Source organism: Corapipo altera, unplaced genomic scaffold, assembly GCF_003945725.1.
Source record: "Corapipo altera isolate COAL_440 unplaced genomic scaffold, ASM394572v1 0, whole genome shotgun sequence".
NCBI lineage: Eukaryota > Metazoa > Chordata > Aves > Passeriformes > Pipridae > Corapipo > Corapipo altera.
In genome coordinates, this window is record NW_020884872.1 from 68,984,336 (window position 1) to 69,000,668 (window position 16,333).

The following is a 16,333-nucleotide window of genomic DNA, read 5'->3' on the forward strand; positions in this document are numbered from 1 at the left end:
CATGGTGAGTGTAGACTAAACAGGGCATAGACCTAGTTAAACATTAGTGGTCCCTCCTGATTTTTTTTTCATTCCTCTGGTTCAGAATATACTGAGATTCTTGCTTATGTACATGCATAACCAGTGTCTGAGCAAGTGCTTACAGCAGTAACTTTACACCATGTCTGTTAAAAATCCATTTCAAAATGTGCAACACGTAATGCAGGATGTGCATCACCTTTCCTGGTTTTACCTTTGGCTCAACAATATTTTAGGTAAACATTTTTCCTTTAAAAAAGACCCAACAGTCTGAGCAGTCTTTGTGATAAATAAAAACTAAGGATAGGTTTTCCTCTCTGGTGTTCAGAACATCTCGCTGCTGTTTGCTTTCCTATTAAAAAGTTCAACTCTTTTTACCTGAGATACTGAATTCAATTACAGAGTAATACAGAAAAAATATGCAACAGGGAAGCCAGATCAGAAGGACCTCAGTGAAAACCTGGCAGCTACTCAGGGACTTGCTCACATGATAATGGAATGCAACAAACTTTTTGAGGTGAGTGAGAGACTCAAACGGCATTATTCATGACCACATAATGCAGCATCCTTTGAAGTATTTTTGTTTATGCTTACATTTTCCATCTTGCATTAGCTCAGAGATTGATGGTGCCTCACTTATTTGTAAACTCACTTCATCTAAAGTTCAGTTATCTCATTTCTTTATAGCTGTTCCCTTCCAGTATGCGAAAGATGCAGGGTAATTATTCTGTGACGGTTTTCAACCCAAATCACTGGATTATGAAATTTTAGTCTAATTTAAATCAAAATGTGTTGGTTTAAAATTTCAGTTTATTACAATGCTTTTAACACCTCAATTAAAACCTATTCCTCTGAAAAAGAAGAGTCCATACACTTTATTTCTGTGTGTCATGCAATAAAGTTAAAATCGCATAGCTACTTACACTGCAGCTGGAAGAGAGAAAATGCTCCTATCTCCCTTCCCCAAAAGCAGAAGGCAATGTTTCTGAGGGCTAAGGAGAAACAGAGGTGTATTGACATCCAGTTGATCAGTCTAATATGGTTCTGCATTAGTAGTGCTGTTCTGAGCCATGGACTGTTTCATTAGACTACTTTGATTTTCCATCTTGCATAAAGATAGAAATAGGTATACATTTTACAGATCATAGGCTCATTGCAATTGGATGCTGAATGGTCCATCAGCTTAGGAACACATTGCTTTAAGGAAAAGTTCTCAGCAGGAGGTCTTCTCTGTGTGTTTTCGCTCCCTTCTGTGGCACAGGTCCCACACGAGATGGTCACACAATCCCGAAACTCCTATGTTGATGCAGAAGTGCATTCTCCCACGCTGGATGAGCTCGGGAAACAAGTGGATGAGGAAGGAGGGAACTATCAGATGTACCTGGAAAATCTCATGCAGAATCTCCAGAAAGAAGCAAAAGAGAAATTCAAAGGATGGGTCACATGTTCCAGTATAGAGAACACAGAACTCGCATACAAAAAGGTAATCTGGGGAGATACGGAAGAAGCAGTAAAGAAACCTAAGCAAATTACAGCCTAGCTATGGGACACCCTGACATGCTGCATGGCTAAATACATACCCTTCTTTCTGGCAAGGCACACTTTTTTTTTTTAAGGACTACTAAAACCAATTAAAAATGTAATATAATAGTGATTCAAATATGAGATTCCAGGAAAAGGCACATAAAGCAAGCTAAGGTCTTCAAAACAGATAAATAAGTGAAACAGCAAACAACACAAGCAAAGAGTGAGCTGGAACATTAAACAACAGAGAACATTACCTTAGTAAGCTCTCTAATGGGAGGACATGCAAAGTTTCTAACCAGCTCCTGATGTTTGCTAGCAGTTTGGAGAACACAGCCAAAACATAGATATTATGAAATCTTTTCAGGCTGCCCAGTGCTTTATTAGCCAGACCAGCCATATGGCCAGTTTTATCCCCAATCCTCTTGTCCTTGACACTGGTGGATTTTTGATACTGCAGCTTTATTGAAATTTCTGAATTTGTTCCAGGCTCCATCACTTCTGCAGGGAAAACCAGACCACTACAGCCAGGAGGAGGGTGCTGTAGGGTCTCTGCAGGCAGTGGAGTACAGGGCTGCTGGAAATGCAATAGCAAAACAGAGATCTCCAAACCAGAAGCAGCTAGTGAGAGGAGGGGATGGATTAGGAGTGGATTATACTAGTTAGGTAGGGGAAGGGCACTCGACAAATGTGTGATCTGGATGGTGAGGAGGTAGGAGGCAGCATTACCCCTGTTTGAGAAAGTGCAACTCCTCTGTCAGGGCAAAGAAACTGCAGTCATTCTGGTTTGTAGCCAGCTTCTGTGAGTGACCTCTCCAGGGAGGGACAGCGGGGCTCAGGTGGGGGCAGGATGTGGAAGAAGGGTGGGCATGTGAGACTACAGAGGGGATTGGGAGTCTCTGCAGCTCTAGGGTGTGGTAACTGGGGAACTGAGAGATTTGAGGAGAAAGAAAGATAACAGCATGAAATAATTTAAGGTAGGTTTCTGGGGAAACAATCCTGGGTCTGTGGGAGGTACTAGAGCTTTCTGAAGCACTGATAATGGTATGTGAGAATGCTAGGGTAGGGAGGGGTTAGAAAAGCAGGGCTTGCAAGATCCAGTGATTACAGTTAACTTGTTTACTGCCTGAAATATGACCCCTAAGACCATGCAGAAAAGCTGTATGTGTAGAATCTAGGACATTCACCTGGTGCACAGCCTAGCACTTTTTTACTCGCCTTATTGCATGTGTGGAGGTGTTTCAAGAAACAGGACCTGTGAGCAAGGAAGACTTAGCAAGCAGTCTGTGCTCATGGAAAGGCATTTTCCCAACCTCCATTGCAGCTATTTTGAGGAGCAAACATCTGTGTACCCAACACATAACTGAATAAACATATGTTCTGCTCTTCCACCAGTTAACCAGGAGGGTTAATGGACCCTCAGTCCCAGGTAGTGTATCAAATTGCCCAAGAGAGTTGCTTTGTTTCAGCCCAGGATTTAAGTCTCTCACTTGTTTTTTCTTTGACACACACATATTCTTCATTATACTTAGGGTGCTTGGGGTGCTTTCAGCTCCTGCTTGGGGCTGAAAAAGTGTGTTACACCAGAAGTAATACAGAACTTCTCTGGCACTATGGGAACTAATCCAGATATATATACTGTTGTGAGAGCAGTTTTCCATCCAGGACTAGAATGCATATGTTTTCATATGCAGTACAGCAGAAGCAATAGCAATAATATTGATGATTAGCAGGGAAATATGACTGCTCTGAAGCTGAAGTCCGACACACATATTGAGATTTTGTCTTCAGTTATCATCAGCTGAACATAAGCATATAAATCATGGGAGTTTGTGTTCTTGGTTACTTTGCTCCAGGTTGGGGATGGGAACCCGTTAAGGCTTTGGAAAGCCTCAGCTGAAGTTGAAGCCCCCCCATCAGTTGTCCTGAACCGAGTACTGAGAGAACGTCATCTCTGGGACGAGGACTTCTTGCAGTGGAAGGTGGTTGAGAGCCTGGACAAGCAGACCGAAGTTTATCAGTATGTTTTGAACAGCATGGCTCCTCATCCTGTCCGAGACTTTGTCGTTCTAAGGTAAGCTAAATGTGGTTCTCCGGTACTTTTGCTTTCTGCAGCACATCAAGGAAGATCTGGACTTATCTCAGCCTTCACATCTGTATAATTGTGCTCTGAGAACTCTATTGCTGGGCAGCAGTGTTGATTTCTCAAACTGAATGAGAATCATACACCTAGAGCATGCTGACCTTTTCTCTGATGTAATTTGAGCAGCACATATTCCTGAGACCATAAATATAATTTCTTCCTTAGAACAGATGTCTGATAATAGCTGCTGTTCTCTCTTAGCTTTGTTTGTTGTCAAAACAGTGCAAATAGAATCCAATTGTTTTTTACACTGCTTTTGCTGTTCTCTGGGGAACGTTTGATGTTTAAGAGCCAAATGTTTAGTAGAGAAGATAGTGGTGCTTTTAAGCTAAGGCTGTTTATACAGTGTCTATATAAGTTGTATCTTGGATTTTCAGTTGGAGTCTTTGTAAACCAAGAAATGCTGATCCATAAAAATCCTAGTGTGGAAATGAACAGAAAGAGGCAGTAGGCCTATATCGTGCCTTTAAGGGGATGACATCTCTCAAATAAATGTAGAGCTGTATATCAGTATTCCACATTCAATCCCAGTACTGCCATTGTCTATGTGCCTGTACAGCATAGTCAAAAAAAAATCCTCTTGTACACCTTCTGCCTTTGAAATCCTGGCCCTTGCTTGCTAGGAGCTAGGAGCTATTGTGGAGCTGCTGGAATATTTCACTTACAGGGTCAGTCCTACAGTTATTTATTTGAGGATGATTTTCTGCATTCCTGTTCTTGGTCTCTGCTTTCTTTGATTGAAATGATGTGCCAGAGAAGTACAAAGCAGTTTTGACAAAAGAAGTAGTCTAGTGAGTCAGAATTGTATTATAGGGAACAAAGATTGAAGGAAAAAGATGAACCCAATAAAATATAATTACAAAAGTACATCCCTTTTATGAACTTTAATAGTCTCTTAGAGAACGATAACATGCAGATATTGTTGGTATAAGGGAAGAATTATTAGAACTCCTAGGGGAAGATTTCAAAAATGTTTTTTGTTAAGTTCTTCATAATGTTTAAACACCAGTGCTCCCATTACTCTATTTAATTTGCTTTATACATACTGGGATAAATTAATTATTTTATAATTAATTATATATTCTATATTTTCTATAATTACATATCTCTGTTTTATAAATAATCTTCTTATATAATATTATTCATTTTAGCCAGTGATAAATTTGACCCTCTGCATGGCACCAGGAAGACTGTCTGGAAGCGGCAGGGAAGTTTTGATGACCATAATTTGGTCCTCTTATTTGCCACTTAGTTCACTATTAGGTTTCATGGTGGTTTGTGTTCTTTAAAGACCTGCTGTGCAGTCACATCAGTTAAAGAAAAATCTTGCCATCCAGTTCTCATTCTTTTCACTAACCCAGGCAGAATGACCCCAGAGGCCTGAAATACATATCATAAAAATGAATCCTGGTGGGTTTTTAAGGGCTGAAAACAGCCCTCAGGCAGATCTGTCAGATTCTGTTGTTTATCTCTTTTGATTTATATGATTAAGTCTAGAGCAAGGCTAGCCAGTGATATCACCATCAGTTTGATACCTTATGATTGGTGGGAAGTGAACAGTGAAATTATAATACACCTCTGGGGACAGGAATAAATATATTTTAACAGACGGCAATTTTCTCATTCTCAATCAAACTTTTGGCTGTGAAAGGATCAACTTAGTTGTTCCCTTCTTTTTTTTTCAATTCGACAGTCATAACAAGGGGATTAGGCTCCCTAGAGAAGCCTCTAATGGTAAGAGGAGAGGGGAAATGTTTCATATGCCTGAGATCTAACACAGCACTCAGCTACCCTGCACAGGCATCACTTTTCATTAAAGAACCCACAAATGTTTAATGTTCATCAAGTATCATGGCATTTTGGTGAGTTAGGTGCCATGCCTGGTTTTACTACTGTAAGATATGTAGAGAACTACTGAAACTGGCCTAACTCCATGAAACTGGGAATAGGAATCGTAAGTCTTCTGCAATCTCAGGGATACAGAACTTTCCACTTCACAAATGGCCCAACCCAGTGCCATGTAGTTACCAAAATGATATGGGCACATGTAAGCACTGTGCCATCACTCACAGGAGATGGTTCATCATTTTTCACAGTAGATCTCAGGTGTGATTTCCTATTGCCTGTGTGGTTCATCTGCCAAGATAGCTCATCAATTTTATTAACGCACGAACACATATAAAACCTTCTGGCCAGTATCTTCCTGCAGTGTCTTGAATAGCAGCTCAGTTTCATGTAAGAAAAATGCAGAATGATAAAATTATCTCCTGAAGCCCTAACTTCAACAGTCCATGAAAGCAGCTTACCTGCTAAAACATGATACTTCCCAAGGAAGCATAATCCCTGTCTCAAGCAGTCCACAGCAAGATGCCACATGTTTACCCAGCACAGTAGGAATTTCTCATTTCTTCCCACAGTATAGGAAGGAGCATAGACCTATCCTCTAAGATTCAAGGCAGACGAGAAAGATGTGAGACACCAGAATATGTAGAAAATGCTTACAGAACAAGAAAAAAATGTTAAGTATTTAAGTTTAGATCTCCTGAACCTGGTGGAAAGCTTCTGCAGCATGTAAGAGAGGCTAAAAACTTGGGAGAAGGAAAAAATGAAAGGAGATTTTTTCTTTAATTCAGATGACCTTGAAACGTATCCTGGGAGTTTCAGAAGTCAGTGTGCCTACTAGTGAGGATTTCTGCTCTACTAAACTGCGTTTCTTGTTCTGTAGGTGTGCATGGGTGCAATGCACAGTTTCAGCCTTTGCCAGATGGCTTATACTCACTCTATCTCCTTTCCCAAACTTCTGTCTGTCTGCAGAAGGCTCTATCATGCCCGGTAGGGCGTAATGGTTACAAAATGTTCCTGTGGAGAAGCAAAACTTCTCACCTGGAGCCTGTAGCAACGTAGATGAGTGCCCATTCCACATAATAGTCAGACTACCATCTGGGCAATATGAATTCCTAGGACAAGTCCACTGGCATTGCAAGCAACAGGATAAGCAGACAAGCAAACTGTAACTTTAATTCTGGCTCTTACTCGTATCCCCAAAAGTTTCATTGCTAAAGTGATTCCATCTTGAATATGTTCCTGCAGGACATGGAGGACAGATTTACCAAAGGGAATGTGCATGCTGGTTGCCATCTCTGTGGAGCACGAAGACGCTACTCTTATGGGAGCTGTGCGAGCCATCGTGATAGATTCTCAATACTTGATAGAGCCGTGTGGCTCAGGAAAAGCCAGGCTGACCCATATCTGCAGGATTGACCTAAAGTAAGTATCCCAACTACAAAAAGTAGATGTCCATTCAGTAGGACAAAAGCCTGGAGCTCAGGGAAGGGAGGTGTTGGGAACAGAGGGTCTGGTCAGAGTAGCTTTGGTGTTTTGGAGTCTTCCTGCAGTCTTTTCTCCACTCAGTGCCTACTGTTGTTACGAAGTGATCTTAGAAATAAAATCTGCTTATTTGATTACTGCAAGGGAAAACTTGAGAGCATGCTTACAAATGGCAAGTATTTGAAGTTTCCACTACCACCATGTGAGTGGGGAGCAGGAAGTGTGGCAAGCCTGTTTCTATGGGGCATATTTCTTGAGTATTTAAGTTTTTCAATAATTTTCTTCTCATTTCTTCAGAGGACATTCCCCAGAGTGGTACAACAAAGGCTTTGGACATCTGTGTGCAGCAGAAGTTGCCAGGATCAGAAACTCATTTCAACCTCTTATTGCTGAGGGACCAGAAACAAAAATCTAAGTGTTCCTGGGAGCATGTGAGCATAAATCAGGGTCTGGCAGGGAACAGGAATACTGAAAGCAAAGGTCTTACTTATCTGCAGAAATCTGACCAGACCTGGGTCTATAAAGAGTTGAAACAGGAATTTTATAGGAAAGTTCTTTTATTCTGTAGACTTCATCTTCCCCCCCCCCCCCGCCATATCCCCTCTGCATTAATTTTCATTAATTTTGATTATTGAACTAAACATTTCTTCAGAGAGCTTTTATTACCTTAAAAACAGATTATTGCCATTACTTGTGTGTTACATAACTCTGGTATTTAAAGGCTTCTAAGAAGCATATTTTAATTGTAAATAAATCTTGTACAGTATGTATATATTTATCTATATTCTATCTATATATATGTATATGTATAAATTAATTATTTTGTATATAACTCAGTGAAAATCACTTGCATCAGTTGGACCTTAAGTGAATCTGTCACTTGTTCCTTAGTGTATCACTGCTACATAAGCTGTGTTTGCTGTTATCACAGAGCTACCAGGCATAATTTGTGTGATAACAAATGCCTATTCTCAAGTATGTTTTGTGTTTGTGTGTGCTATGAGAAGCTACATAGAAATAGATGTAGGAAGAATTAAAAGAACTAAGGAAGGAGGAAGTTACAGTACATTTAAAAATAATGAGGACTGAATCAGTTTCACCAAATGAAATATACAGAAATACATCTAAGACAGACAGACATTTTGAAGGCCATTTATGTTTAGCTGCAGAATTGTGACTGTTAGTACAAGGTGTTGAAAACTTACCTGTTGCCTTAATTAATGGTATCTCTGTCACTAGAGAACCTCATTATCTGCAGCGTTCCAAGTAACTGTTCATTCTCAGTACAAGATAACACTGTGTCTACTGAGGTGTCTGAAATCAGACTGGTAAGTTATTAAGCTGTAAATCTTTTTTTTTTAAGCATTTTGTCTCGGTTCTGAGTGTTTCTGTGTTGCTCTTTCCTTCTCCCGTAGAGATGGCTAATCGTTAAGAAACTCCATAGCAGGTGTTCCACATCCAGTGGACACAAAGACATGCAGATGAATACCATACCTTTTAATATATTCTTACTATACAAATAACTACACTTTTTTAAGCTTTTAAATACATATTGGAGATTTAAAAGACTAAATGTAGACTATGCTTGAAAAGATTGCTTTTATTGTAACAGCAAGCATGTTCATCTTACGTTGCACTGATCTCCATGATCCCACCTCTGTAGGCATTGGTGGGAGCAGGATTAGCCCCTGACTATGAGGAGTAGGAGCCATTTATGTCTATTACATAATTTCATTTTCAGGGACCTGTTATTTTGCCAATGGAAGAATGCTTTAAAAGTAATAATAATAATTTGTCAATGTTACCTTTGAGGCAGGGTTCCATAATGTTTTTAACTGACCTAAGACCAAAAATGTTATTACATCTGTGCTTCAATAAGAATGTACAAGCCTGTTAATACTGATATTCATTAATCGCATTTGTTCACTTTGACTTTATTTATTGCTGCATAAACCAGCTGAGTCATTCATAGCCAGTGTTTTAACTCAGTCCTTTCAACAAAATCCATGAAGATTTAGTACAAGGTTGATTAAGCAGGGTACATTTCCTACATGAAGCTACAGCTTTGTGCTCTGATTCTGTAAACCAGGAAATGTCTTCAAAGCCAGTGCTTTGAGTCTGGCCCAGGTAAGGGGGCTGTGGGGTGGACCATGTATGGTGACAGCTGTTAGACCATGGTCCCATGTGCCATTGTGCACCCACATAAGGTGTGTGCTGGTGGGGGACAGTCCTGCAATCTGAGGAAGAACACCAGTGGGAGCTCAGGGTACACAGGGTGACCCATGGTGCTCCAGGGTGTCCCTGAGGAGCAGTAGGACAAAAAGTCACTGTCGTCTTCCCCCAGGAGCTGTCTCACCCACGTTCTATTGTGTAACTCCTAGGATCAGGGAGGTTGGCTCCCTGGGAGCTCCTGCCTTGAGTTTATGGCCAGCAATCGTTGCAATGTGCAATAATTGCGTGTTTTTAAGTCCTGCAGACAGGGGAGCACCCACACCCTTATGTGGCCATGTTGAGGTCTGGCAGTCATCCACTGGCTGCAGGGCACCACCACTGCCCAGGTTGAGCCTTCACTGGAGCAAGTGGTGGCTCCTGAGCTGGCAGAGCAAGTCTGGTCCCCTGGTTCCAGTTGGACTGCCATTCCAGAAAGGAGCACCTCCTCCCCATTTTCCAAACCATGAGCAATTAGAGTACTTCTGCTACATTAGTTTGCATAAATAAATACAATAGTGCCTCAGTATTAATGGGCTCAGAATTTGTAGCCCTGGGAATGGCAGTTGTCTGGCAGTACATCATTTCTGTAGGAAAAGAAGGGAAAACCTATACAGTGGTTTTATCCTGTCTGACAAGTCATCGCTCAGCTGGAAGGGGCTCTGTGCCACCTGCCACCATTAGCAAGGTAGGGTTGTTTTCCTACCTTTGCAGAAGCTCTGTCATGTGCTTCTGGCATCTCTAAGCCATGTATTGTTGAAATAAGATTTCTTTAAAATGCACATTATGCCATGTCTACCATTCAGCTACCACAGTATTTTGTATTGTTACATTGCCATTGAGAATACATTATGATAATTGCATTTTTAAATGTTATACTCATATCAATACCTCATATTTTTACCTCATCTGTTGGTATCAGTCATTAGTTGTAAATAAATAATTGCCAAGTTGAATAAATTTGCATACACTAAAGAATCATGTTTCTTCGTGCTCTTATTTCATCCATTGGCTCAAGAAATGCTACACTTAAGCCTTTGGTTTCATTATTGCAACCTGCTATACACTAAACTGTTCTGATATGGGACTTCAGTAGTGATTGCAGGCTCAAAATGATAACTGTTGTCCATTATACTTGTAGTATACATGAGCTTCATGGCAAAGATTATGTTTTCCAAAGAAGCCATTAAGCTAGGAAAACTGGCTTCACAGATTCGTAGAATATTCTGAATTGGAGGGGACCCACAAGGATCAAGTCCAGGCTTGAGAAATGTAAACTCATGTCCTCGACAGCTTAGGCCCCTGACTCTCACTGAATTCAACCATGTTTTTGCATCCATGTTCTTGTCAATAATTTAAATCTAGGTTCGTAAGAGTGACTGTGGAGCTGGAATGCTGAATGCTGGGTTCATGTTGTCAGATGTTAGCCATCTCAAATTCATCAAACCACTGCAACAGAGAAAAAGATGCAACAGTAGGATAGTGAATCCTGTGATTTGTCTTACACATATCTACAGATGGAATAAATGTTCCTTGGGATGGGTGTTGTGGTTTAACTCCAACTGGCAACAAAATACCAAGCAGCTGCTCACCCATGCCCTACTCTCCCACCTAGAGGGATGGGGAGGAGAATCAGGAAAAGGTAAGACCCATGGGTTGAGATAAGAATAGCTTAATAATTGAAATAAAGCAAAGTATGATAATAATTATTATTAATAGTAAGGGGTTAAAAAAGAGAGAAATAAAACCCAAGAAAAGCAAGTGATGCACAATATGGTTGCTCACCACCCACTGACTGATGCCCAGCCCATCCCCCAACAGTGACTGTCCCCACCAGCCAACTCCCCCAGTTTATATACCGGTCATGTCATTCTATGGTATGGAATATCTCTTTGATCAGTTCAGGTCAGCTGTCCTGGCCATGCTCCCTCCCAGCTTTTTGTGCAGCTCCTCACTGGCAGAGCATGGGAAACTGAAAAGTCCTTGACTTAGGGTAAGCACTACTTAGCAACAACCAAAACATCACCGTGTTATCAACTTTATTCTCATACTGAATCCAAAACATAGCACTGTAGCAGCTACTAAGGAGAAAATTAACTCTGTTCTAGCTGTAACTAGGACATGTGCTTATATCTCTCCAACTCTCTCTTGAATTATTAAAAGAAGCAGAGTTTCAGAAAACAGGATGCTGAGTAGAGAGTCAGCTATGGGAGACCGTCTCTAGGAGGGGGGTAAGCCTTTATGTCCCACCATTCAGGGAAAGCTCAGTATTAAAATTTAAATTTAAAGGAAGCACTTTTCTCCAATTCTACTCCATGGTAGAAATGGTCAGCTGTGTAAGTCCATCCATTCTTGCAAAAAAATACAGTATTTCATGTACTCTCATTCCCATCTCTCCCTCCCAGCCCCCTGCAGCAATTGTCTTAACCCTAACAGTACTGATGTTTCAGCTCCTGGTGTGTGCAGTCTTTATAATGTTGAATTCTTGAGCATCCATCCTCTTTACAACACTTTGCAGGAGTCACCAGCAGGGCATCCCTCTGCTTGATGCATTTACACTGCAGAATCAGTATCACCCTTGGAGCATCTTGATATGCCTAAAAGGTGTTGCTCTTTGAAACAGCAGCTAGTTGTTAGACATGAGCACAAGCAGAACACACTGAGATGATTGGGAGATGAAAATATTGGAATAAATATCAAGAAGACTGCTGAAGCCTGAAAATCAGACAGTTGAGGATGAAAACACATATTGCTGCTCTAGCTCAATAGTGGTGTGAAAATGCTGGGGAACGAACAGAGACCTTGCCAGAAAGCAAGCAGTATGACTCACTCCCGATCCTATGGGGATATAGCATGGCCATGTCATTCTCTCCTTGCCAGATATGTGTCAGCCACATTCATTTGGATGGGTGCTAGGCCAGGCGGACCATCTTGTTACAACTGCAGTTGCATATCATGGTGTTACAGGACCAGGAATACAAGGCATCAAACCACAGATTTGTAACAAGGTGGATGTTTGGATTTTAAGAAGTACATTTTAAATTGTGACCCTCAGTATCATGGGGCACTCAGCAATACCATGTAGAACACAGCAATGGAGGCAGAGCAGAACCCACCTAGCACTGTGCAACTGTAGACTGTCTTACTTCTTTGTGCAAGACTGCTCAGCAAATACATGGGTATGTGGAAATCAAGGGCAAATACGAGGCAGAGCAGTGGGTCTCGGTTAATGAGTAAATGACAGGGAAAATGTTCCAACACTGCAGATAACTATTTGGCTGTCTTACATAGGCTAATACTGGGGGTTCTCACACACTCCCAGATACCTTCCCTAATCCACAGCAGGTTTCAGATACCAGAGCCTCTACACCTCTGATGAAGGTTAGCATCTCTTGCAGAAAAAGTAACCTGAAGAGTTATCTCCTTCCACCCCTTTGATTCTGAAATAAGGATCTCTATCCCGATACCTTACTATTGACCTCCCACTGGTGGTTATTTTCCACTGCTCTCTTGCACTGCTTGAGCCCAGGCCTTGAACCCAGCATGCCCTCTGCTCTACTCACTGCCTGCATGCCTGCTTGCAGGCTGGGCTCCAGCCTTCATCTGCTCGCCCACCCCAGACTGCACAGGAGGCCACAGGGCTCAGCCTTCAGGACAGGGTGATCATGGCCAGGTGGTCAATGGTTCCAGCTCCAGCTGCAACAGGGGGTCAGGCATCGCCAGCCTGCCAGGTCTTGAGTACAGGGTGTCCCATGCCCTACACTAGGGGCAGAACGCCAGAGTGGGGAGAGATCATTTCTGCTTCCCTCCTCCAAGAAGGCAGGAAGGAGAGAGCAGTAAAATAACCATAAGCCTGTACCACAGCACAGGTGTTCCTCAGTCCCATTGCAATGACAGGTTGGGGCTCTTGATCCTCTCCCAGGGGTGTGAGTCCAGCAAGACAGAGAGGTTAAAGGCAGACGTGGTTTGAATGCAGTGAACTGCTCTCTACCTTGAGCAGAGACTTGAACTGCAGCATGCAGTTCATGGGCAGCAGTTTGCAAGGAGACAGGATGGGATCCTGGCAGTGGTTGCACTTTAACAAGAGAATACCTGATTCTGCGGCAAGAGCCGTTGCACTGAGCTCTGCTGGCAGCCAGCTACAGGATTACAGCTTATTTCTTAATCAAAATATCAATTCTGCAAAAGGCACAAGGCAAACAGCCTAAAACTACAGATTCTGCTTTCTCTTTCACATGCTCATAGCAGCCCTGCGACAGGCACATGGCCACAAACACAGAGCCAACATTTGCTGCAGTGAGGATTTGCAACAGCTTGCGATTTATGGGAGCAAATTAGCCACAGGGCCATCTGTACTTCCCCAGACCGCTGGCCTGCTCCTTGATGGAATGACTGCTTTTCCTTGAGAGGATGTGTATTGAATTACTTACTTTTTTTTTTTTTAATTAAATAAATGTGGGAACCACAGGTGGTGGAGCAGAGGACAAGTAACCCTCTCAGCAGCATCTGCGGGCCAGCATTACCCCAGCATGCATTCGGGACAGGTGTTGGCTGCAGGCAGTCTGAACCCCAGACCCATGTGGGGCAGCAGCCCAGGATCTGCCAGCCCACTCGGCTACCCCACTGCACCCCGCTGACACCAGCCAGGCTTGGTCTTCATGGCAATAGGACCAGAAGTACCACAGCTGGTCTGCATTGACCACAAACAGTGAGTCCTTTTTTGCCCCCATCTCTTTCATGAGGGTAGTCAAATACAGGGAGTTTGTTTTTCAACACCAAAAACCTATCCCTGTGCCACACTGCTGGCTCACCAGCACGAGCAAAGAGCTCACAACACAGGAAGTGTAGAGCACTCTGGGCTCACAGTTCTTACAGTATTTTGCCCTGTGTTGTCTGGTTTCCAGTGGGACAGGAACTCAGAACTGGGCCTCTGAAGAGAAGGTACAGGATTGGCCTGGATTTCTGCTTCCCTGAAGAGTCATGTTCCTTTTCTCCTGCCCCAGGAAGGAGGGATCACACCAGCCTGCACCCCTTACTCAGGCTCCCGGCTTTGGACCCATCACGTCTGCTGCTTTGCAAAAGAGGCAAAAGAAAATATTTAGGGAAAACTTCCCATTGTTCAGTGGCTGTACTTGGGGATCCCTGGTGAGCAATAGGGCCGCTGGTGAGGAAGGACAAACTCTGCTGCTGCAGATGCATTGTTGCAGCAGTGGCAGTAACGCCCACATACAGAGTGCACCAACAGCTTCCTCCTGGGGCCATGGGACACCAAGAACACCATTTCAGAACAGGCCACCTTTTGGCAGGCCACCTTTCCTGCTTTCTATAACGTTACAGAGCCTGAGTCAGACTGCCCTCTAGCACAGCATTGGATGCTCACATGGCCTTGCCAGCAGTGAACTCACCCACCTCAACCTGGAGAGAGCCACAACGTGTTTTAACTACATGCCCTTCCCGAACACCAAATCATGCCCCCATCCACAAGCATTGCCTTGAATGGGGGTTACTGCCTTGCCATGCCGATGCCCAGTCTTTTTAAGCTGTGGTTATCCTCATGCCATCCTCTCCACAGCCAAGCAGGTGCCAGGACACTTGTAAATCACTGAGCAGTGACATTCATTGCACTGCTGAAACCACCAGGACAGCAATGGAAAAGTTTGTGGCTATTTTCAATACAAATAAAAATAAAGGTTGCAAATTACAAAAAATTAAATGGGTATCACTGGGCTAAGCCAAAGTGTTACAATATGGCCTCCTTGGCCTCCCAGTATGTCTTGCCTTGGGCAACCTTTTTCAGCATTGGCTGTTATTTATCAGAAAAGAGATACAGTTATTGCATTTCTGTTTTTCAAATAATTGAGTAATTTAATCTTTTAAGTGCCTCTGAGATCACTTGTAATTAAAGACAGAAGATGAATGACTGAAGTACAAGAGCATTGGAGGACTTTAAAAATGAACATGTCCTTGACTACATCTCCTGTGCATTTATGTAATGATGATCCCACATTAATATGACCAAACAGATAAAAAGAGAAAATAATAAGAGCTTGGTTGCATTATTTTTCTTCCAGCCCAATAATAATATATCACCAGCCAGAGGAATGTGCCTGTGAATACCAAGCAGGAGCAACCATGTGCTGCCGAGTGCAGGACCCCACCGCCTCCCGCTGCGAGGTGCAAGGAAAAGCAATATCCGCTCACGGATCCCGCAGCAATGTGGCAGATAAATGAGTTACAAATGTCTATAAAATTCACAAACTTGCATCAGAAGTGGACTTAAAGGCTCAGCAAGTGCTTGGAGAGGTGACTGCAACACTGGCAGCTTCCTTTATGAGCATTTATTTTCTCAGCTTTTGGAAATAAGACCCATCTGATCCTAGTGGAGAGAGAGAGGCAGAAGGATTGCTGCAAAGTAATAAATATCAACAAAAAAATCTGTAGGGCCTGTAAACAGCTTTTTGTCTTCTAAATAAACTATATGCCTTGATGTACCTACATCATACCTTGGTAATTCACTTCCTATTTCATAGCCCAAATGTATATAAATATGTGCCCAAAGGGGGAAGAGGAGGTGATGAGAGCTGGAGCTGGCTCTACTTCATTCTTCATGCAGCACTAAGTCCCTGGACCATGCCTGCCCCAGGCTGCAGAAGCAGCAGCCTTGCACTGCTCAAGGTATCCTCCAGGCTGACCAGAGAGGCTGCAGCCTGCCAGGAAGACCTCCTCACCATCTTGCTCCCCTCCCTTTCCAAGCAGGGCATCTGATGGCCTCCAGCTCAACTGTGCTATTGCCAGACTACAAAATTTTGTCACCTCGTAAAAATTTATAGCACAGGTAGTTTATACCATTACACCTCTTGAACTAAACACTCAGCCAATTCATGGTTCCCTCTGGTGGGAGGAAAACCAGATTTCTTGGATCAGGTGTTGTGTTTGTGCAGCCCTGATGGTTTACAACACTGCTGAGAGCCTGTTACAGAGCCCTGAGCACAGAAGGCGGCAATACACCAGCCAGTTCACTGCTGAGAGCCAAACTGCCATGTCAGCCAGGATCTCACCAGGGCATACCATTGGCTCTGCTTTTTCTCCAGGCCCCAGAGTATGTCTTGCCTG

The 16,333-nt window shown here is 42.8% G+C and overlaps 2 protein-coding genes across 8 annotated transcripts in view; one reads left to right on the forward strand and one right to left on the reverse strand.

Annotated features, from left to right (window-relative positions):
• STARD13 (StAR related lipid transfer domain containing 13) overlaps positions 1–10,195 on the forward strand; it is a 294,079-nt gene extending 283,884 nt beyond the window's left edge. For all 6 annotated transcript variants that reach the window (XM_027651028.1, XM_027651021.1, XM_027651039.1 and 3 more), the window contains 5 exons: positions 421–535; positions 1,280–1,501; positions 3,399–3,616; positions 6,776–6,952; positions 7,310–10,195. In XM_027651028.1, coding sequence (XP_027506829.1) covers positions 421–535; positions 1,280–1,501; positions 3,399–3,616; positions 6,776–6,952; positions 7,310–7,427 — 850 coding nt within the window. In that variant the 3' untranslated portion in view covers positions 7,428–10,195. The remainder of the gene's footprint in view (positions 1–420; positions 536–1,279; positions 1,502–3,398; positions 3,617–6,775; positions 6,953–7,309) is intronic.
• KL (klotho) overlaps positions 2,783–16,333 on the reverse strand; it is a 65,233-nt gene continuing 51,682 nt past the window's right edge. Inside the window, exons 6-7 of one of the 2 annotated variants that reach the window (XM_027651087.1) lie at positions 13,928–13,934; positions 2,783–2,797 (exon numbers count right to left, since the gene is read on the reverse strand). Coding sequence is in view for 1 of the 2 variants with exons in the window: in XM_027651106.1 (XP_027506907.1) it covers positions 10,662–10,669 (8 nt within the window). In the remaining variant the exon portion in view is untranslated. Of the gene's footprint in view, positions 2,798–10,261; positions 10,670–13,927; positions 13,935–16,333 lie in introns of those variants that run through there. The other variant, XM_027651106.1, reaches the window with a different exon arrangement.